This window comes from Balaenoptera physalus (assembly GCF_965194825.1).
Source record: "Balaenoptera physalus genome assembly, chromosome: 20".
In the NCBI taxonomy this organism is placed as follows: domain Eukaryota; kingdom Metazoa; phylum Chordata; class Mammalia; order Artiodactyla; family Balaenopteridae; genus Balaenoptera; species Balaenoptera physalus.
The window spans coordinates 53,713,799-53,735,506 of record NC_138901.1 but is presented as its reverse complement, the minus strand read 5'-3'; the positions used below and the strand labels follow the sequence as shown (position 1 = coordinate 53,735,506).

The 21,708-nt window shown below is 46.1% G+C and overlaps 2 protein-coding genes and 1 pseudogene across 14 annotated transcripts in view; 2 read left to right on the top strand and 1 right to left on the bottom strand.

The window, feature by feature from the left end:
• Window positions 1–21,708, bottom strand: part of KIAA0753 — a 69,952-nt gene that overhangs the window by 41,048 nt on the left and 7,196 nt on the right. For 3 of the 12 annotated variants that reach the window (XM_082443838.1, XM_082443836.1, XM_082443837.1), the window contains exons 1-6: window positions 14,492–15,369; window positions 13,643–13,805; window positions 5,801–6,425; window positions 3,691–3,797; window positions 1,542–1,604; window positions 921–1,136 (exon numbers count right to left, since the gene is read on the bottom strand). In XM_082443838.1, coding sequence (XP_082299964.1) covers window positions 921–1,136; window positions 1,542–1,604; window positions 3,691–3,797; window positions 5,801–6,425; window positions 13,643–13,735 — 1,104 coding nt within the window. In that variant the 5' untranslated portion in view covers window positions 13,736–13,805; window positions 14,492–15,369. Of the gene's footprint in view, window positions 1–920; window positions 1,137–1,541; window positions 1,605–3,690; window positions 3,798–5,800; window positions 6,426–9,977; window positions 10,097–13,642; window positions 13,806–14,491; window positions 15,370–18,145; window positions 18,282–18,666; window positions 18,840–21,708 lie in introns of those variants that run through there. The other 9 variants (XM_082443835.1, XM_082443844.1, XM_082443845.1 and 6 more) reach the window with 7 other exon arrangements.
• On the top strand, window positions 10,015–10,757 carry LOC309651201 (large ribosomal subunit protein uL1 pseudogene; annotated as a pseudogene). The gene has a single exon. The product of its transcript is annotated as a large ribosomal subunit protein uL1 pseudogene (transcript).
• TXNDC17 (thioredoxin domain containing 17) lies at window positions 19,037–21,293 on the top strand. Its single transcript, XM_082443953.1, has 4 exons — window positions 19,037–19,259; window positions 19,826–19,907; window positions 20,339–20,414; window positions 21,052–21,293. Exons 1-4 carry the CDS (start codon window positions 19,115–19,117, stop codon window positions 21,118–21,120), a joined length of 372 nt encoding a protein of 123 aa, XP_082300079.1. The 5' UTR covers window positions 19,037–19,114; the 3' UTR covers window positions 21,121–21,293.

Genomic DNA, 21,708 nt, shown 5'->3' with positions numbered 1-21,708 from the left:
AATCACAAACATATTTGCTGGATAATGAAACTGTAAAGGTAGAAGGGGACTTAAAGATCACCAAGGGCTAGTTAATGGTAGAATTGGTCTGTCACTTAGTCTCGAATTCTTCCCACTACAGGCAACAGCCTACTGTGTCACACTAACAGAAAGGCCATCCTTTTATTTGTGGATGAAAATGTGTGGCGCAGTGGAAATAACAGTGGCATGGGAGTCAGAAAACAGGCATTGGATTTCCAGCCATCAAGAGAAGTAACTGTGTCACGTCTCTGACCTTTTTTTTTAATCTGTAAAATAATAGTAATAAAACCTATTGCAAATCACAGCAACGCAGTAAGGATGAAATGACAGCACTCCACAAACTTCAAAGAACTACAAAGATTTAAGGACACAGTGTTTTTGCTGTGTTTGTCACCAATAAAACTAAAAACACTATCCATTCCTGACTAGTACATACCGGTTGTGATTTCCAGAAGTCTCTAGCCATAGCACGAGACTTTAGGCTCTGCTTCCATATATTTTTGTGTTTCTTTTTTTCAAGACTCTACCTAGATTGCACACTGATATTCTAATCTAAGCATTAAACTAAGCAGTGCTTTACTGTTTTCCTTTTGTATGCTAATAAGTTCTTTTGGTCACAGTATGGAACATTCTGTTTAAGTAATGGACCTGGTTAAGAGTTGTTATATGTTCTAGACTCAAGTCACCAATTCTCAAAGCAGTGAAATACAATACAGACTAGACTGTAAAAACAAAATTAAAATGAAGTGCTTCTTCTGCCCTCTGCAAAGCTTGAATTTATTAGGTACCAGCTTTGTCTTGTATTCTCCACGAATCTCAATGAAATTAGGCAATGGTAAACATTACTTCCCTGCTTAGAAACAACGCACTTTAAACAAACATCGGAGTCAATCTCATACCTCAGTTTGTTGCAGGATATCTATCACCACATCAGGGACAGAAGAATTGGCCTCCAGCTTGGCAGAACAGAGTGAAAGCTGGCGGATGAGACTGCCCAGTTCCTGGCACCAAGTAGGAACTGGGTGCTCCACCCGGTCAGTAAACTGAGTAACAAACATCTGTAAGGCCCGAATGGCTCCTCGATGGGCAGCTGCCAGCCTGGACACTGCCCATGACTGGCAATAAATGAGATGCGAGAGTTATTTCAATACTCACAACTTCTAAACATTAACCCAACCCTTACGAACATTTATAGCCAATCTTCTTTCTATGTAAGAACAACTTCTACTGTAAAAACTTTTTCATAGTAAAGGGAATTGTAAAGCTTAAAGGTTTTCTAATGACAAAGTCTTTTCCCTTTTATGCTCAGTTTCTTATACCAGGAGCAACAACCTATTTTCAGAACCTGTTTCTTGGAAGGTAAGCCCAAATTCAGAATATGTAAGATGCTCACTCCCTAACAGGTTTCTACAAGCACTGAAAATAATATTAGTGCAGAGAACCCACACATAATACTAACAAAACACTGGAAATGTAGTTTATAAGTAGTAAGTATTAATCATAATTAAATTGCATCATACCTTCTTAGTGTGTTTAATTTTATGTGGACTCAGTTTATCCAATTCTTCCTGGATTTCTTTAACCTGTTTTGTAAAGGGGAGAGAAATGAAAACTTCGTACCTTTCCACTGATCTTTTCTGTAGAAAAGGATACATTTTCTCTTGTCCAAATATAACCATTATTATTATTATTTTTTAAATAAATTTATTTATTTATTTTTGGCTGTGTTGGGTCTTCGTTGCTGCGTGCGGGCTTTCTCCAGCTGCGGCGAGCAGGGGCTACTCTGCGTTGCGGTGCGCGGGCTTCTCATTGTGGTGGCTTCTCTTGTTGCGGAGCACGGGCTCTAGGTGCATGGGCTTCAGTAGTTGTGGCTCGTGGGCTCAGTAGTTGTGGCTCGCGGGTTCTAGAGTGCAGGCTCAGTAGTTGTGGCTCACGGGCCTAGTTGCTCTGCGGCATGTGGGATCTTCCCGGACCAGGGCTTGAACCCGTGTCCCCTGCATTGGCAGACGGATTCTTAACCACTGCGCCACCAGGAAGTCCCAAATATAACCCTTATTAATTCAAGTCACTTGAAAATGAAACAAGGCTCTTCATTCATGCACCCCCAAAGTAGCTATTGGTTTCCAGTTCAAGATGGTGACTAGAACACAGGGTTCACCTTCCATCCCTTGGTCCCCAATGTAAGAGGAATTTAACATGAAGGAGTGAAGGTGAAGATGACTCTGGAAAGGTAGGAGAGCCAGATCAGGACGTCTTCAGTGCTGTGGCTAAAGAATTCAGCTTCCACCCTCTAAGTAACAGCGAGCCAATCAAATCTTTCAAGCACAGCTCTGATTCGTGTTTCAGAACAATCTTTATGGCAGCAGCGCAGAGTTAAAAACAAAATGAACCCAACAAGAATACAGAACAAAATCTAACTCAGGCATTATCTTTTAAATGAAAGAGTCCAGTTTTGGGTTCAGCAATAAGGCTAACACGTGAGCTAAGTGGCCAGAAATGAGTTCAAGGCTTACTAATGAGTAAGGCGTTAAAGTTAAAACAAATATTTAAAAATTCTTTCCACAATGTAAAAAATGTAAATGCCTGCTTATTGGCCACTCAATGTGTCCTGAAAGACACTTAACACATTCTTCACTCTTTACTATTTAGTAAAGACAATGAAACTATTTACTATCTACTAAGCTTCTAGTACACAATAAACATGAGACAGATGGGAAACTAACAAGGTCCCTATCCTTCAAGACTATAAGGTACATTACTGGGGACCACGGGTTTCAGGGTAACTGATCCACTTAAATTTATCTGCAAAAATATGGGCTGTATAAGCATTTTTTTCTGGGGAAAGGACACATAGCTTTTAGTAGATTCTCAAGAGTCTATGACCCCAAAAAGTAAAGAAAAAAACAAAAACAAAAAACCCCCCAGTATTTAAAGAGTTTGGCCAGGGACTTCCCTGGTGGTGCAGTGGTTAAGAATCTGCTGGCCAGTGCAGGGGACACGGGTTTGATCCCTGGTCCGGGAAGATCCCACATGCCTCAGAGCAACTAAGCCCATGCGCCACAACTACTGAACCTGCACTCTAGAGCCCACAAGCCACAACTACTGAGCCCGTGTGCCACAACTAGTGAAGCCCGTGTGCCTAGAGCCGGTGCTCCGCAAGAAGAGAAGCCACTGCAATGAGAAGCCCGTGCACCACAACGAAGAGTAGCCTGCACTCACCACGACTAGAGAAAGCCCGCATGCAGCAACAAAGACCCAACACAGCCAAAAATTTTTAAAAAGTAAGTAAATAAAACAAATAAATTTATTAAAAAAAAAAAGAGAAGGCACCGCAATGAGAAGCCTGCGCACCGCAACAAAGAGTAGCCCCTGCTCGCAGCAACTAGAGTAAGCCTGTGTGCAGCAACGAAGACCCAAGGCAGCCAAAAATAAATTTAAAAAATTTTTTAAAAAGATAAAAATAAAATAAAGAGTTTGGCCATATACACATAATACACAAACACACATAAAGGCAGAGGACGAGAAGCAGAATTATTTGTCCACGTGTTCAGGAAATTCGGCCTCACAAACACATCAGAATTCATGTAGGATACTCTGGTGCTGATATTCCTGAGACAAAAGGAAAACAGGAATTCCCTGAGAAGGTCCCCGGTCCCTGAGCCTCCGCACCTGCCGCTGGAGGACGTAGAGCATTCGGGCAGAACGGACGGCCTGCTCCTGCCTCCTGACACGGATTCTCCGCTCTTCATCTGGATCCAAAGCTTCTTCCATGCGATCTGAAAATATTTTTTCCCCAAAAGTGGATTATAAACCACACATTAAAAACTTATAAAAACTTCAATTACTCAAAGAGATAATGAGGTTGACAATCTCTAGTTTTATTAAGGAAAAAAATGAAGCTGTCATAACCAAAAATTTCAGTTTTCATCAGCCAAAAAACTAGGAACCAGCAAGTGGGCCTGTGTCCTGACTCAGAGATGGAAGAGACATGAAGACTAACTAGATCAAGCTCCCCTCCAGGCAGGAATTCCCTGAACCAAATCCCACTGGACAGCCTACTCCACAGTTATGCATCTCTCACTATTTTTAAATTTTCTATTGAACCCAAATCTATAATGCTTTTTTTTAAATTAAATTTCTTGGTCGCGTCACGTGGCATGCAGGATCTTCGTTCCCCGACCAGGGATGGAACCCATGCCCCCTGCAGTGGAAGTGCAGGATCTTAACCACTGGACCACCAGGGAAGTCCCGTGCTTTCTATTTTTTAAAAAAAACATTTATTGACCTATTTTTATGTTTAGCAAGATTTCTTTTGCACTCTCTTATCTTGAACCCAGATGAGAAGTCCTTTCGCCAACATATTAAGACACCAAGGGCTAAAATTATTTGCGTGTCCAAAGTCTTCGTTTATCTGTCAGGAAGCACACCCTCGTACACACTGCTGCTCCACATTTTCAAAAGATTCATTCACAGAAACTGTTTCTGGAAGACTGCCTGAGCAGCTCTGCTCTAAAGGTCCCCTGTACGAGGCCCCATCACCAGAGCAGCGGGCCTCGAGGCTCTGCTCCCCTCGTAGCATGGTTTCCACAAACTATGCTGTGGTGTCACGCCGCAGACCGCCACCGAGCGACGTCAGGAGAAACGAGCCACCCGCTGCTGCTATTCTGAGGTAGGAACATCTTCCAGTTGTTCATATTACACAACATACTCTTTATGAAGACCCACCAGAGAAATTTTTTTCCAGCCTCAATACGTGGTATAATTTTTTTCTTTAGACAACTGTCTTTTTCTTTGTAAATTCTGCAATTGATCACATTTTCCTGGTTAGCTGACTGTGAGGAAGCTCAGAAACAAATCTGTAACCCATTCCTAATAAATGTTGTTTTTCCTTTCCTTATTTTTTCCTGTGCCAAAATATCCTCATTTACATATTTTTGTTCTATTTTATTCAATCTGTTTTCGTAAGGCACCTTAAATTCCTTACATAACACGCATACGTGCACATATACATATATTACTTGACTTTATAGTGCAAAAGATCATTATAGACTATGTGTTATCTTAGCACAGTAGCTCCTTTGGATGTTAACTCCCTATTCCTTGCAGTCTGAAAGCTAGGCTTGATCCCCCTACTTGTTAGCTATGGTTACCCCATATTTTCCATGTGCAATCAATCTTCTACTCCCCAGGGAAATGCAAGGGCATAGGGAACACTGAAAAACTGTAAAGAACAGTATATGAGGATTATACACCTTCCTTTCTACCCTGTGGTCAGATATTTTATACGTATATCCATAACTCCCCATCACTGCTGTGTGCTCATCTAAACACTGCCTAAGTTAGAACTGGTTTTAGCTATAATATACAGGTATTATGCTCTTTTCTGAACACATTAAAAATAATTTTTCCAGAAGGACTTCTGGATACAGAAGCAACACATTACAGGATAATTTGCACTCAGGTGCTAGAAGACCTAAGCTTCAGACAACAGGTACCGCAATCACTAGGCGGGGCCCTCAGTCAGTCGACTTAGCAAGTACAGCCTAAGGGAAAGGGGCTCTTTCAGGTGCCTCTGCTGGAAAGAGAGGCTAGGGCGGGGCAAACTTGTCAGAAAAGAAGACACTGGTCAAACTCAAAGTCCACCTGTCTTGTCACGAGTGCTCAGTCTAGTGACAGAAGCAGAGAATGGAATGTGACGGGGGCGGGGGTCCCGAAGAATGTATTTGGACTATACCCTCTCATAGCATCTTTTCGAAGTCAAGAGTCCAATTTTTCTCACCTTTTTTAGTTAATTCTTCAATTTTATGGATACAACTGCTCAACTCTTTCTGGAGTCGCTGAACTTCCAGCAGGCTTTTGTGTCCGCATAGGCTTTTGTGGTCACCTATCCTGGCATGTGGCTGAAGTCCTGGATCACGAGTGGGTGGCGAATTTGGCGTGGTGAGGTCTGACTGTCCTGGATGAGATGTGTACACGTATACCTTGGCACCTGAGCTGGAAATTTCTACTTTGGATGGCTGGCGGCTGCCGTGACAGACTTCCCGACTCTTTGATTCCTTCCTTTCCACTCTATGGTCAGATATTTTATGGTTAGAGTGTCCACATTTCTGAAAGATTTGGGGCTGACTTCTGAGATGGTGTTCTTTTATATGTTCTTCAAGTTGTCTTCGTTTTACATCCCTTTTGGCTAGATGAACGGCATAGCTAAGTCTCTCTTCTGATATGACAGAAAATGAAACAGAACTGCTTAGGTCAGGACCGTCTCTAAAACCTGAATCTCTACAATGGTAAGACTCATTGCATGAGTGCTTCAGTTTGTCAATTCTAATTCCATGTGGGCAAGAATATCCGATTGCCAAGTTGCTTGAATGTGTAGGAACATTCCTATTAAACTGCAGCTGGTTCTTTAAAAAAAAAATAAAAGTAAGCACACATTAGAAAAATAACATATTGCATAGTTAGTATGTATCTATAATCAAGTTTCTAACATTTCACCCACACGATTATTAGTGCTAAGAGGTATTTTCCTGTTGTACTGACAGAATCAGCTACTCTCACCCACCCTTGAATTAACCACACACCCCTGGTTCTATCCTACCATCACCCAGTCCCCAGTATGATACTTCTGGTTTACCAGTAGCATACTAGAATCCTCCTCACAAAGTCAACTCAGAAAGCTTCAAACAGAACCAGTGAGTTCCTCAGCTCCCCAGTGATGGGCTTCTGCCCTGTATCAAAATGTCAGTTTCCAGCAAGTGATCAGTACAATTCATTATGAGTGTTCCTGAAAACTGTTCCACAGATGCGCCACACAGAACCTAAGCCACTGACAATACTCTTGCTGAGATTTTTCGTCTGGTGGTTAGACCACATCTCTTATCCTACACCTAAGTGCATCTTGCTCTAAACAGTCCACTTCACCTTCTTATGCAGGTTTAAGTCTTTGTTAGTTAAAATCATGATAGACACAGGTTTTGTTTTTCACTTAACAAACGTAGGCATGTTTCCATACTCCCACAGTTTTCATTATTTTTCACAGTTGCATTTTCCAAAATCCAATGAATGGCCTTTTCATGCTTAACCTAACTATAACCTTATTATTAAACATTTAGATTGTTTCAGCTTTTCCACTAATAGAAATAGTACTTCAACTAATATTCCCATGCATTTAGTTTTTTTCTGTTTTTAAATTATTTCCTTAGGATAAATTATCTGTTCTGCGATTACTATGTCAAAGGGAGCAAACAATTCTGTGGCTTTGGACCTGTCCATGGCAGGTAAACAGCACTAGGAGAATCCGTGCATGCAAACCCAGTGCCGCCTCTGCTATGATGCCTTATTCTTGAGACAGCTCCCCAACTCTCACAGCACACACAGGAACATGTGTTTATACAATCACGTGTATGAAGAGTTAGTTTAAACTAACCCAGTGTGATAAAACTTCAGGAAAGTATTTTAGGGAAAAAAAGTAGAGATGAGAGAGAAAAAAAATAATTACCATCTGAAAGGTGCACAGAATGAGGAACAATACTTGGAACTTATGGCCTTATTGGAGAAATCTTCCCCAAAAGTAAAAATAACCTAAAATACCTAGGGGATTTCATATAAGTACTAGAAAAAAAAAAAAAAATGAATGAATGAATTCCTCTTTAACCTGGGTGTAGGGAAAGGCTTTCTAACTGTGACTCAAAATCCATATGCAATAAAAGAGTGATAATTTTTACTACATTAAAATAAAAATTTTTTAAACAACTTGTTTTTTATGGTTTAAAAACACCGTAAACAAAGTCAAAGAACTGAAAAACTGGAAGAAAAATACTTGTAAATTGAGATGAAAAAAGACCAAAACTCAGTAGAAAATGGTGAAAACACATGAACAGACAACTAACAACAACAGAAGAAACATGGCCCTTAAATATATGAAAAGTTCGTCAAGTTCATAAAAACACAAATTAAAAATACACTGAGACAGCAACAGATCAGCAAAAATTAAGAGATATAACAACACATGCTGTTGGCAAGACTGGGAAAACAGGCCTCCTCACAGGATGCTGGTGGCAGCGCAACCCTCAGAGACGGGACTCCAGCAACGGCAAACAAAACCACACGTGCGTTTGCCTTTTGACCGAGCAGTCTCACTTCCAGGAATTTATCCAGACGATACACCCCCAACAATACACATGCACAGGGTTACTCAGTGCTCTATTGTAACTGCCAAGTATTGGAATTGACCTAAATGCCTATGTAGAAGCGTGTCTCAAACTGTGCTATATCCTGGGCTTCTCCGGTGGCGCAGTAGTTAAGAATCCGCCTGCCAATGCAGGGGACAAGGGTCCAAGCCCTGGTCCAGGAAGATCCCACATGTCGCAGAGCAACTAGGCCTGTGTGCCACAACTACTGAGCCTGTGCTCTAGAGCCCTCAAGCCACAACTACTGAGTCCGTGTGCCACAACTACTGAAGCCCACGTGCCTAGAGCCCGTGCTCCCCAACAAGAGAAGCCACCGCAATGAGAAGCCTGAGCACCACAATGAAGAGTAGCTCCCACTCGCTGCAACTAAAAGTCCGCACTCAGCAACAAAGACCCAACGCAGCCATAAATAAATAAATAAAAGAAAACAAAAGAAACTATGCTACATCCACACAGAGGAGTACTATGAAGATGTTAAGAATGAGGAGGGTGTGTATGAACTCATGCGGAGGGATTTCTCAGATATGCTGTTCGGTGAAAAGAGCAAAGTGCAAAAAAGAGTATCTGTAATATTCCACCCTTCAAAAAAGGGGAGAAGTACTTCATGAGAAAGCACACACACATCTGATCATTTGTGCAGAAAGAAACACAGGGAAGAAAAATCAGAGAATAATAAGATTAGGTATCTACAGGGTGTGGGTAGGAATTGGGTGGAAAGGATAGAGGGAATTGGGGTGGGGGGCGCTAATACTTCACTGAATGTTCCTTTTTGCACACGTTTGTTTGGAACCACATTAATGTTTCCCACATACTAGAGAGACAGGAAGGAAGAGAAGAAGGGAGGGAGAAAGGGAGGAAGATAGTAAATAAAATTCATACGGATGAAGGAAAACCCTAAAAATAAATACTAACAGAAACCAACGAACCAAAATGAAGTTCAGATGACTAACATAACCACATTAAAAAGTGAAGGTTAAAAAAAAAAAAAAATCAATCCAATTAACTTTTGAACATAGCATTTGGACTATATGCCCTCAGGCTAAAGACAAAAAGTTCTCTAAACAAATACTGAACTCTAATTTATAGGGTTCTTTTTTTGCGGAGGCATGGATTGCAATTCTCAAACAGTTTTGTACATTCTAGGATTGAGCCAATGAGTACGCATACTGTGGATAACCGGAGACTGGTTTCACACTGTTGAATATGGGAGTTACAAATGGGAAGTGTTGGATTGGACTGGAGACAGCTGTGTGAACTCATGGGTTTAATATAGACAGATAGGCAGATAGACAAACAGACACATGGAAAGGGAGGAAAGAATGGAGTAAGAGAGAGGAGGGGGAAGGAAGAAGTGCAGATCTGCATACGAATGTGTGCACAGGCACACAAGTATATACATCTATTTCCCAGTTATGTCCTCTGAGAGGGCATATGAGAGAAACACTGACATCCGAGAACCAATGAGCATATCTAGCACCCGGACACTGATTCCTAAAATCCATTCTCCACCAAAGGGATGACGTCTCCTTTGATAAATGGCTGATTCCAGGGCTGGGACAGGGGAAAATTACGCTGAGCCTGGAATATCTTTTTATAGCAAAAAGTGGTCAAAGACTGATGGAAACGTGAAAGGGACACTGGAATCAGCTTGAAGTGACTCTCATTTCACTGGCCAAATCAGAGACCATTTGAATATCATACTGAATTAAGTAACAATCTAAAAGTCTGTTCTGATATAAATAAATAAATAAGTCACCACTTGCCTACCATCATAATAAAAATTTGATTCCGGCAAAAATCATCAATGAGCTCTTCTCCAGTTATCACAGCGCGAGGGACCACGAGCAGCAAAGTCTCCTGAGACACCCTCTACGAGGCGGTGCAGGAAGTCCTGCACGGGAACCAGCACAAACGCTGGAAGTTTCTGGAGACGGTGGAGCTGCAGATCAGCCTGAAGAACATGACCCTCAGAAGGACAAACGCTTCTCGGGCACCGTCAGGCTTAAGTCCACTCCCCGCCCCAAGTTCTCCGTATGTGTTCTGGGGGGCCAGCAGCACCGTGACGAGGCCAAGGCTGCGGATATCCCCCACGTGGACGTCAAGGCCCTGAAGAAACTCAACAAGAATAAGAAACTGGTCAAGAAGCTGGCCAAGAAGTATGATGCCTTTTTGGCTTCAGAGTCTATGATCAAGCAGATCCCACGAATCCTGGGCCCAGGCCTGAATAAGGCTGGCAAGTTCCCTTCCCTGCTGACCCACAATGAGAACATGGTGGCCAAAGTTGATGAAGTGAAGTCCACAATCAAGTTCCAGATGAAGAAGGTGCCGTGTCTGGCAGTGGCTGCTGGCCACATGAAAATGACAGATGATGAGCTTGCATACAACATCCACTTAGCTGTCAACTTCCTGGTGTCATTACTCAAGAAAAACTGGCAGAACGTTCGGGCTTTGTACATTAAGAGCACCATGGGCAAGTCCCAGCGCCTGTACTAAGGCACAGCTTAGTAAACCATACTCCCACCATTAAAAAGGAAAAAAAAAAATCATCAGTGAATGCTAAACTAGCAAATGAAGTTTGGGGAATAAAAGGATATTAACAGAGTCTCAAAGACAGATACTCCAATTACAAAAGGCAAAAGAGTAACTTTACAATGGAAAACTTGGCAGACACCACCTTAATCAAATAATTAAAGTTAACATTGTCAGTAATGGGACTAAACCGACAGCGTGTACCTCCTGATATGATGCACTGAGAAGAACTCAGCATCACCTTGGTGGTTTTCCCACCGCAAGTGCATAACCTGAACGTAATTATAAGAAAATTTCAGACAAACCCAAAATGAGAGGAAATCCTCAAATAACAAGCCCGTATTTTTCAAAAATGTCAATGTTATGAAATACAAAGACAGACTCAAAAATCGTTCAGATTAAAGGAAACTAAAGAAACATGACAACGAAACTCATGATCTTAGATTTTCTTTCACTATGAAGGACATTATTGGAACAATTAACAAAATCTCAGTGAGGTCTGTAGGTTACATGATAGCATCATTTGATGTTAATTTCCTGATTCTGATCACTGTACCATGATTATACAAGCAAAAGAATCCGCCTGCCAATGCAGGGGACGTGGGTTTGAGCCCTGGTCCGGGAAGATCCCACATGCCGCGGGGTAACTAAGCCCATGAGCCACAACTACTGAGCCTGCGCTCTAGAGCCCACGCGTCACTACTGAGGCCTGTGAGCCTACAGCCCATGCTCCGCAACAGGAGAAGACACTGCAATGAGAAGCCCGTGCACCGCAAGGAAGAGTAGCCCCCACTCGCCTCAACTAGAGAAAGCCCGCACGCAGCAACGAAGACCCAACACAGCCAAAAAAAAAAGAATAAAAAAAAAAAAAAAAAGTACTTAGGGGCAAAAGGGCATCATGTTTGTAACTTAACCAGTTTAGAAAATAATTTTGTGTGTGTGTGTGTGTAGCGAGACAGAGAGAAAAAAAAGGAAGGAGGGAGAGACAGAGGGAGGGAAAATGTAATAAAATGCTAACATTTGGGGAATCTGGGAGAAGAGTATCCAGGAATTCTGTGTACTATTCTTGCAGCTTTTCTGTCAGTCTGAAATTATGTGAAAATTTAAAAAAAATTTTCTTTGAGATATTACTATACACCCACCAGAATGGTGTAATTAAAAATATATATATAATTTAAAAACACCAGCAAATTCTGGCAAAGATGTGGAGCAACTGGAGCTCTCATTCATTACTGGTAGGAAAATAAAATGGTACAGCCACTTTGGAAAAAGGTCTGTTGGTTTGTTAAAAAACTAAACATACACCTACCCTATGACCCAGCAATTTTACTTCCAGGTATTTACCCAAGAGAAATGAAAACATGTTTACAAAAAGATCTGTACAAGAATGTTCATAGCCGTTTCATTCATAGTGACCCAAACAGCCCAGGTGTCCATCAACTGGAGAATGAATAAACAGTGGTACACATTTACTATGGAACACTACTCAGTATTCAAAAGTAACAAATTACTGATACATGCAGCAAGGTGAATGAATCTCAGAAATATTACACCAAATCTCAGAAACATTATACCCCGTGAAAGAAGCCTTACACAAGAGTACATAGTATATGACTCTGCTTACATGAAGTTCTAGAACAAAGAAAACTAATCTATGTTGAAAAAAAATCAGAATAGTGGTTGCCTGTGGAGGCTTGGGGTGGGACTGACTAGGAAGGGGCACGAGAGAACTTTCTGGGGTAATGTAAATGATCTGTATCCTGATAGTGGTATGAGTTATACATGTGTATACACTTGTCAAAACTCAGCAAATGTGACAAGATGTATACATTTCAGTGTATTTGTTGCAGATGTAAAATGTACAACAAAAGAAAAAAATGGTAAACAAAGAATGAATTCTAGGGGGCTTCCCTGGCGGTCCAGTGGTTAAGACTTTGCCTTCCAGTGCAGGGGGTGTGGGTTCAATCCCTGGTCAGGGAGCTAAGATCCCACATGCCTCGGGCCAAAAAACCAAAGCACAGAACAGAAGCAATATTGTAACAAATTCAATAAAGACCATTTAAAAATGATCCACATCAAAAACAAAAAAAAATCTTTAAAAAAGAATGAATTCTAGTATATGATACGCATGCTCAAGTACTCAGGGTACTCAGGGTCTGCAATTTATTTATTTATTTTATTTTTATTTTATTTATTTATTTTTGGCTGTGTTGGGCGTTCGTTGCTGCACGCGGGCTTTCTGTAGTTGCGGCGAGCAGGGGCTACTCTTCTTTGCAGTGCGCGGGCTTCTCATTGCGGTGGCTTCTCTTGTTGCAAAGCACGGGCTCTAGGCAGTGGGCTTCAGTAGTTGTGGCACGTGGGCTCAGTAGTTGTGGCTCGCGGGCTCTAGAGCGCAGGCTCAGTAGTTGTGGCGCACGGGCTTAGTTGCTCCATGGCATGCGGGATCTTCCCAGGCCAGGGTTGAACCCGTGTCCTCTGCCTTGGCAGGCAGATTCTTATCCACTGTGCCGCCAGGGAAGCCCCTGCAATTTATTTTGATCTGAGTCCAAAAGTATGAGGGATTGATGAATGGATTCTAGAGGAATGGACTGAAGGACAGATATGCAATGGAACAAACACGTGAAATAGTAATGGAATCTACAGGTTCACTGTAAAATTCTGTTTGTTGTATGTTTGAAGATTTGCGTAAATACAGTGCTGAGGGAAAAGACATTTTGGGGACAACTGGGTGAAGCTGAATGAAGACTGGTTATTAGATAATATTAGGGAATTATTTTTTGTCCATTTTCTTAGGTGTGATAATGGTTAAATCTAAAAGGTGATTTAAAACGTGTTCATTGTCCTTTTCTTTGTCTGAAATGTTTCATAACAAAACTCTGAAGAGAGAAATGAAACGAGACTACCTGGGTCTGAAGTTTCCTGGGGTCACTCCTCCCATCCAGTTGGACACTAGATGCTAGATGAACACAGGCTGAGGCTGGTCTGCCTGATCCCATCACGTCAGAAAGTGCAGCACAATAGTGAAAGCTCAGTCATCAGCCAACAGTTCTCTCCTAAAATCGTTGCCTAAAATAAAAGAAAGTACTTTCAGACCAACTGTATTCAAACAAAAGGAAAGAATAAGTAAAACACAATGCCATGCTCATGTAACAATATTCTAGTAGTCCCCAGCCCCCTCATACTACAGAGTGAATGCTTAAGGACAGGTATATGATAGTTTCTTCCACTTACTAAAGCACCTACACTTTTGAAATTCTACCTTCCAAGCGAATAGGGGACACACTAGCTTAATGACTATCTCTTGAGCCCTTTTCATTCCAAATTTCACATCTCAAAGGTTGCCGATAAGACGTTATTCCAAAGACAGAGCTCTGCTATGGCCAACAAGCACTTTCCCACAAGGAAGTTTTACGGATATACAGCGTACATTAATAAATCCTAACTACTAACCAAAAAGCAGTACGCTTCACCCTTCTAGGTAGCTCAAAAGGACATAACTCTGAATGACTCTAAGTAAACCTGTGGCATCAGAGTACGTAGACTGACGCCAGGAACTGCCATTAACTAGCTAAATGACCTCTGTACATCTTCAATTTCCCCCAAACTCCCCCCACCCTGTATTCACATACAGTGTCTAACAGATGAGAGCGTTTGGTAAACTACACACGCACCAGTGCCTCTCCCTGTTCTGAATGCCTCCTCATATGCGCTACTGCCCCTGCACTCACACACTTGCTCATGTCGTTATTTACCTATTTCACAGGTATCTGTCTCATCTTCCCAGCTAGACAAGGTTCCTGGAGGGTTAGGGCCTTGTCTTGCTCTTCTCTGAGATTCCCCACAACAGTGCTTTGAGCATAGTGGACAATTTAACTCAACATTTGTCGAATTAAGCAGATCTTCCATAAACCAACTAGTGTTAACTGCATGGGGGAGCTTGTCCTCTCAAAGAATCCCATAGGAAATCAACTGGGAAATTCAGGTTTTTTTAAGAGATCCCTAATTTAAGCTTTTGAATAAACTCAAGGATTGTAGACTGGATTTGCTTAAAGACTGACACATCTGTAGAAGTATAAAGATTCCTTATTTCTAAGGCTGTAGAGACATGATCAAAAGCGAAGATGGGAGGAGGCACCCGAGTGAGGCAATCCCAACTGGCTTGACATCTCCACAGCCCAGGGGCCGGAGCCGCAGAATGAAGGAGCCTGCAGAATTGGGGCCTGGGCATCTGCGGCTTGTACGTGGTCAGTACTTTCCCCCTGGATGCCAAAGGCCTAACAGTCCGTTCTCCAACAGGAAGAAGCCAGGTGATCCCCACAGTTCCAGGATACCTCGAGTGACGCTACACACACACACAAGCATATACACACACAAAGTCCAGGGACACCCACCCCGAACCGTTCCCCTATACAAAGTCCTGGGACACCCCTCTCCTTGCAACCTGTCCCTTTCCCATTGTGCCCGGAAACCTCCCAATGTGTTATCCCATATACGGTGAGGCATCTCCACGAAGTATCTCTCTCCCCAATCCTGAGACACCCTTACGGCCTGTGCCTTCATCCATAACCCAGAACAAATCTCCCCCCAACCTGTTCCCTCCCAAAGAGCCCCAGGGTCCCCCAACTTGTTCCCTATATATACTACTGGAATGCACCCCTCAATCTGTCCTCCCCCTCACAATTTTCTCCCAAATTGTTCCCCCTCCCTCTGATTCTAGACCCTCCTGCAGTCTGTCTCCTCCCACCCTGCTGTGCATGATCTCTCAAGTGGCCAACGCCTGTCTCCTCCCTTGAAAACGGAGGCACTTCCTCGGCTTCATTCACCCCTGCAGCCGTGCCTGTCCTGGACACCCCTGGCACGTTCTCAGAGTCCGGTTCTTCCCCCGCAGACCTTGGGCAGCTCCATAACCTGGTCCCATGCCCACAGGTGTAAGACACCCACCCCAGCAGCCCCAGGACACTTCTACCTCCTGTCTCCCGCCCTGGAGCCCCGGGGCCCTCTGCGGACGGCCTCCTCCCCGTCGTGAGGCCGGAGACAGCCGCACTGGGTTCTTCTCCTGCAGACCCAGTCACCCACACTGTGGCAGGCCGGCGCCCCGCCGTGGGAACTCCTACAGCTGCAAGCACCCCCAAAGACAGAGGTACCCTCACAGCCCCAGGGATGGCTCCGTCGGCTCTCCTTCTCCATAGGCCTGCAACGCCTTCAGAGTCAGTGTCCCCGTCCGCAGGTCCTGAAGCCCTGACAGCAGTGGGCACCTCAGTCGCCTGTCCCCTTCCCCATACCCCTAAGCCATCCCCAGAGCTGGCATCACCCACCAGCGGCCCAGGGGCCACAGCAGCTGTGGACACCCCTGCAGTCAGAGGTACTCCTGCAGTCTGTCCCCTCCCTGGCAAGCGTGAGAAACCCCCAGAGCCAGTCTCCATCCCCAGGGGACCAGGTACCCGAGGAGCCGTGGGCACCTCAGCAGCCACAGGAACCCTAGCACTCTGTCTCTTTCCCCATGATCCTGGGGAAGCCTCACAACCAGTATCCTCTCCCACAGACCACAGCTCCTGGGGAGCCATAGGTACCCCTGAAGCCAAGGGTATCCTGGCAGTACGAACCTCTCCCCACAGGTTCAAGTCATCCCTGGAGCCGCCTTCCTGACACACAGAGCCAGGCACCCACACAGCGGCAGGCACGCTGGCAGGTACGCTTCCAGACCCAGAGGTACACACAGCTGTGGGCGCCCCTGCTGGAGCACTCCTGTGCTTGGTCACACCTGCTGCCTCTGGCGACCCCACTGCCTCAGAGAGCCCCGCGGCCTGTCTTCTCATGCAGAGACACGAGGCATCCCCACAGACAGCCTCCTGATCCACAGACCCGGGTCCCCCTAAAGCTGCAGGCACCGGAGCCTCTGGCCCCCCCAGAGCCCGCCTCCTTTCCCACAGACTCAAGACATTCCCACCGCAGGTCTCCTCCCTGACAGCCCCCGGCACTGCATCAGCCGGGGGCACCCCCAGAGCCTGCTGCCTAGCCCACAGGCCTGTAACACCACCGCCGCTAGTCCGTTCTCCCACGGCTCCCGCTACCACCGGAGCCTGGGACACCCTCACAGGCTGTTCCATTCCCCACGGACCCCGGACACTCCCACAGCCTGTCTCTGGCCCCAGAGCCCTAGGTACTCCCATAGGCTGTCCTATGTCCCACAGGCCTGGAGCGCCCCCAGGACCTGCCTCCTGCTCATCAGGACCAGACACCTCTGCAGGCTGTGCAGCTTCCCGGGACCCGGAGTCGCCCCCAGAGCCTGTCTCCACCCACACAGCCTGCCCCCTCTCCCCAAATCCTGGCTCACCCCGACATCTCATTCCCGCTCCAATCGCACAAGGCACCCCTATGGGCTGTCCGGTGCCCCACAGGCCAGGGAGAAGCCCGGCGTCTGTCTCCTCCATGGCTTGTCTCCTCCGCCATGCGGCTGGGGCACCCACAAAGGGAGTTTCCTCCCGCGCAGTTCTGGGCACCCCTGCGGTCCACCCCCTTCCCCCTAAGCCTGGGGTATCCCCAAAGACAGGCACCTGCGCTGCCTGCTCCCTCCCCCGCAGATCTGGAGCAGCCCCGCCGCCGGGCTCTCCCTCCACAGCTCTAGGTACCTCCACAGCCTCAGGCCACCCCACAGTGGCCCCGGGAACCCTCCCAGTCGGCCCTTTTCCCCAAGAGCCCAGGGCAACCCCATAGCCTATCCCCTCCACGGGCCCAGGCACCGCCACGGCTTGTCTTCTCCCCCACTGGTGTGGGGCAATCCCAGAACTTGCCTCCAGAGTCCCAGGCACAGCCACAGGTGGCATCCTCACAGCCTGGCCCTGCCCACACAAACCTGAGGCCCTCTCACAGCCTGCCCCTAGGTCCGGAGCTATGGCTACTCCTGCGGCCCGGGGGACTGTCCTGGCCTGTCCTTTCACCCACGGTCCGGTGAGACCACCACGGCTGGTCTCTACCCACGAAGCCCGTCCAGGAACCCCCCTTTCAACCGGCCCTTCTCCTGCAGGCACGGGATGGAGCTCGACTCTGCTTCCTTCCCCACATCCTGAAGCTGCCCTCATAGCCTGCACCTTCAACCACAGTTCCAGAATGCTCTCATGCCCCGTAGATCCCGGACAACCTTTTCTCTCACAGCCCCGGGGGCTCCTATAAGACGTCTCCTCCTCCTCCCCAGTGCCAGTCACCCACACAGAGCCGACAGGCCCCACCACCTGGGGTTCCCCCACTGCCCCGTTCACCCACACAGTCCCAAGGTCCCTTGCAGCCTCCATCGAGCCTGCCGTGCCAGGTGTCCCCCCAGCCTCGTTCGCCCCGGCGGCCTGGGCTGTTCCCGCTGCAGGTCTTCTCCCCCATGGCCGCCGACAGTCCTGCAGCCTTTCCGCACTCACACAGCGCGTCCCCCGAACCGAGGACCTCGCCCGGCGCCTCCCTCCACGGCCTCGGGACGTCCCTGCACCCCGTCTCTTCTCCCACGGCCGCCGGACTCCGCGCCCGGACCTGCTGGGCCCCACGCAGCGGCCCGGCGTCTCCGCCGCTAGCTCGCCCCCGCGCAGCCCCGGCAAGACCCCTGGGCCAGCCGCCCCACTCATCGCTCCAGGACGACTCCCGCCTTCCCAGCGCAGCCCCGGGGCACTTTCTGTCTCAGCACCGGCTCCCAGGGCGGCTCCACGCACGCACTCACACACTCAGCTCCAGCCCTCGGAGCCTTTCTCCCTCCCAGCCCCCTACCCCCGCCCAGTCCCGGACGCCCGCCCCCCGGTCCCGGGGCCCCACTAAAGCCTCGGCAGGAGAAAAGGTAATTAGGCCCGACGAGCGGCACGATCTAAGCTCGGTCAAAGTCTCCTCTCCCGCAGATCCATGACTCCTAACGCGGCTTCCCACAATCCCCCCAGCTCCGGCCAGAGCCCACCTGGTCTGGGGCGCGGCGCGCCTACCAGAAAGCGGGCTGGGGGCCGCAACTAGGCCTCGCTTCCGGCCGCTCGCCCAGTCGCCATGGCAACGGGCGCAGGGCGGCTTGGGAGCCGTTAAGGCTCCGGAGCCACCTAAGGGTTCAGGGGCTGCGTGGCGGCAGGTTTTGCAGCCACTGCAATGGGGCTGGGGCCGGGACCAGACAGGGGCAGAAGCCGGGGTTTCGGGGTGCAGCCAGCACTGAGAGACCTGAGAAGAGAACAGAATGACGGTGCGGAGGAGTTCTGGCCGTCAGAGGCTCCCGTAGCACTTCAGAGCCAGGCTGGCTCCCTCAAGCCCTGCCCAGCTCCCCGCCCACCCGGAAATAGCTTCGCCCCACCCCGCATGGAGCTCCTCCCCGCGGCGGCCGAACCCAAGATACCTCTAGCTTTCCGAGGCACGCTTTCCCGATGGCCCGCTACGAAGAGGTAAGCGTGTACGGCTACGAGGAGTTCACGCAGGCGGTGGAGCAGCACAGTGGCAAGACTATTTTCGCCTACTTTTCTGGTTCTAAGGACGCCGAAGGCAAAAGCTGGTGCCCCGACTGCGTGCAGGGTGAGGCCGGGATTCGGGGGCTGCAGCCCAGAGGAAGTGGCAGGAAGGCCGAGGCTATGGCCAGAGAGTGGGGTGGAGAGGAAGCGGAGGGAGTCTTGCTCCCGGAGTCCCGCAGGGCGGTCTGAGCTCTCATCTTGCCTTTTCCTACCCTGTTCCCGACTCCTGCGATTAAGTCCTTCCCGCCCCGCCAAGAGTGCTCTTCGACCATTCGACCCGGGTAATCTTGGAATCTAGTCCATTAGAACTTTTCACTTCCCCAATGTGATTAGTGTCTTACAGGAGACGTGAATTGGTCTCCTTATGATAAGTCAGCAAATATTTGTCTCTCATTGTTCTGGGCGCTGTGGCCTGGGGACAAATCAGGACTGAGAGTGGGTCCTTACCCTTAAAGTGGCTCTCAAAAATCAGAAAAAAACACGTGACTTCTGTTAATCTCCTCAGTTAACTGCAGGATAAAGTCTGAGTACTTACCAAGACTGAGGGGAGAGGAGGGGAGGGGAGAGGGACGCTGTTCATCAGTGCCTGATTGTAAAGATGGTAATTATTTCTATCAACTTTTTAAAAAGCTGAACCGGTCGTCCGAGAGGGGCTGAAGCATGTTGGTGAAGGATGTGTGTTCATCTACTGCCAAGTAGGAGAAAAACCTTAGTAAGTGGCAATGTGTACTCTATTTCCCAGACATGCACTAGACTCTTGCAAATTTAGGCGGGAAGGGTCTTGTGATTCAGGTTCCGAGTTCTAAGGTACAGTCGGATAAGTCAAGCAACTAGAAGATATTAAATACGAATTAAAAATTCGAATGTTCAGCCATTTGTATTAGGTAAGGGTAATTCAATAATTTGGCCTGATGTTAGTTAAGAACTTAATTGTCTTTATATTTATTTTATATCTTAGTATATATTCACTTCAATGAAAACTTTGCACAGGAGAATATATGTCGTAGACGTCAAGGTTTTTAAAATGTTTACAACGAAAACAGTGTTTACTGAAAGACTGAAAGTGGGAATGTATCAAATACCAAGCAGAATGTAAGAAACCAAGTAAATGTTTTTCATGATCACTTTCTCCTTCTGAAATAGTTGGAAAGATCCAAATAATGACTTCAGGAAAAAGTTGAAATTAACTGCAGTGCCTACACTACTTAAATATGGAACAGTGAGTATCTTTCTTTAACTGTGTTGGGGATACAGTTCACCCTATCAAAACTCTTAACTTGTTCTGGATTCAAATTTGAAAAGATCTTGACATTTCATCCCAAGTATCACATTGCTCTTCAGAATGTATTCAAAATACACATGGCTGTCCATCCCTATGGCCTATCCCAATAAGTCATTAATAATGCAAATATTAGGGTTTTTTTCATGCCTTTTAAAAGCCATTCTTATTTTTAAATTCTGTAAGCACTGTTGAAGAAAGCTGGTTAACATACAATTCCTTAAAACAGTGGCATCAGTAGTTGTTTTCGACTTAATCCATAATTCTGGATGAAAAGAAAGGGCATGTCCTCTAGTTTAGTCATGGCCCTGGGATCCTAAATTACAGAGTTAAAGGGAAGGGCTGACGCTGGGCTTCCTGTCTCCTGTTTTAGTCCACGGAGCCAAGTATTTTAATGACTCGCCTTAAGGTAAATATCTTAACTATTTCATAAAGCTTGTTACAACTAGTTAATAGTTTCTGAATAGCATAATTTCTCTGTTCCAAGACTTGTGTCATTCAAGGTAGAACAACTCATTCCCCTCCTAATAACATTTTTGTAGCTGTGGGTTAAGATATGACTGTTGTTCTCTTACAGCCTCAAAAACTGGTAGAATCTGAGTGTCTTCAGGCCAACCTCGTGGAGATGTTGTTCTCTGAAGATTAAGATTTGATGATGGCAATTGTGTCTTTACTTCCTGATTTGCTCTAGTATAAAAGAATGTGCATACTTGCTTTGAATTCATGTTAGCAATAAGTAAATAAATAAATGATGATGTAAAAAAATTGGTACATGTCTAAACAATAGAGAGTGCTATTAAAATGCTCATGAACCCTCAATTTGCTTTAATATATGGGTATTTTTAAGCTACCATAGGTAAAATAAGTCTTCAGGAGTGGCAGTAATAGCACAAAGGAAGCTATTATTGGAGATGACAGAAATACCTAAAAGCCCCTAATAGTGCAGTAGACAGCTTCCAAATCTCTAAAGGAGTTAGGATCTTTTACCTTAAATTCCACGAATTTACAAAGAACTGTTATTCCTAAAACACCTTCTTTGGCTTTAGAATGTAGAACTTAACCTAACCACTGAAGGGAAGCACAGCAAATCTAATCCAGCCTCTGCTTAATGCTGGCAGTTTTGTTACAGCTGTCTGAATATGCCTCACTACTTGGGATGAGGCGGGTGGCAGAGAGGTCAGAGACCATATAACCTCGTGATGGGAAGGACTCCAGCCTGTGAGTCAGTCTCACT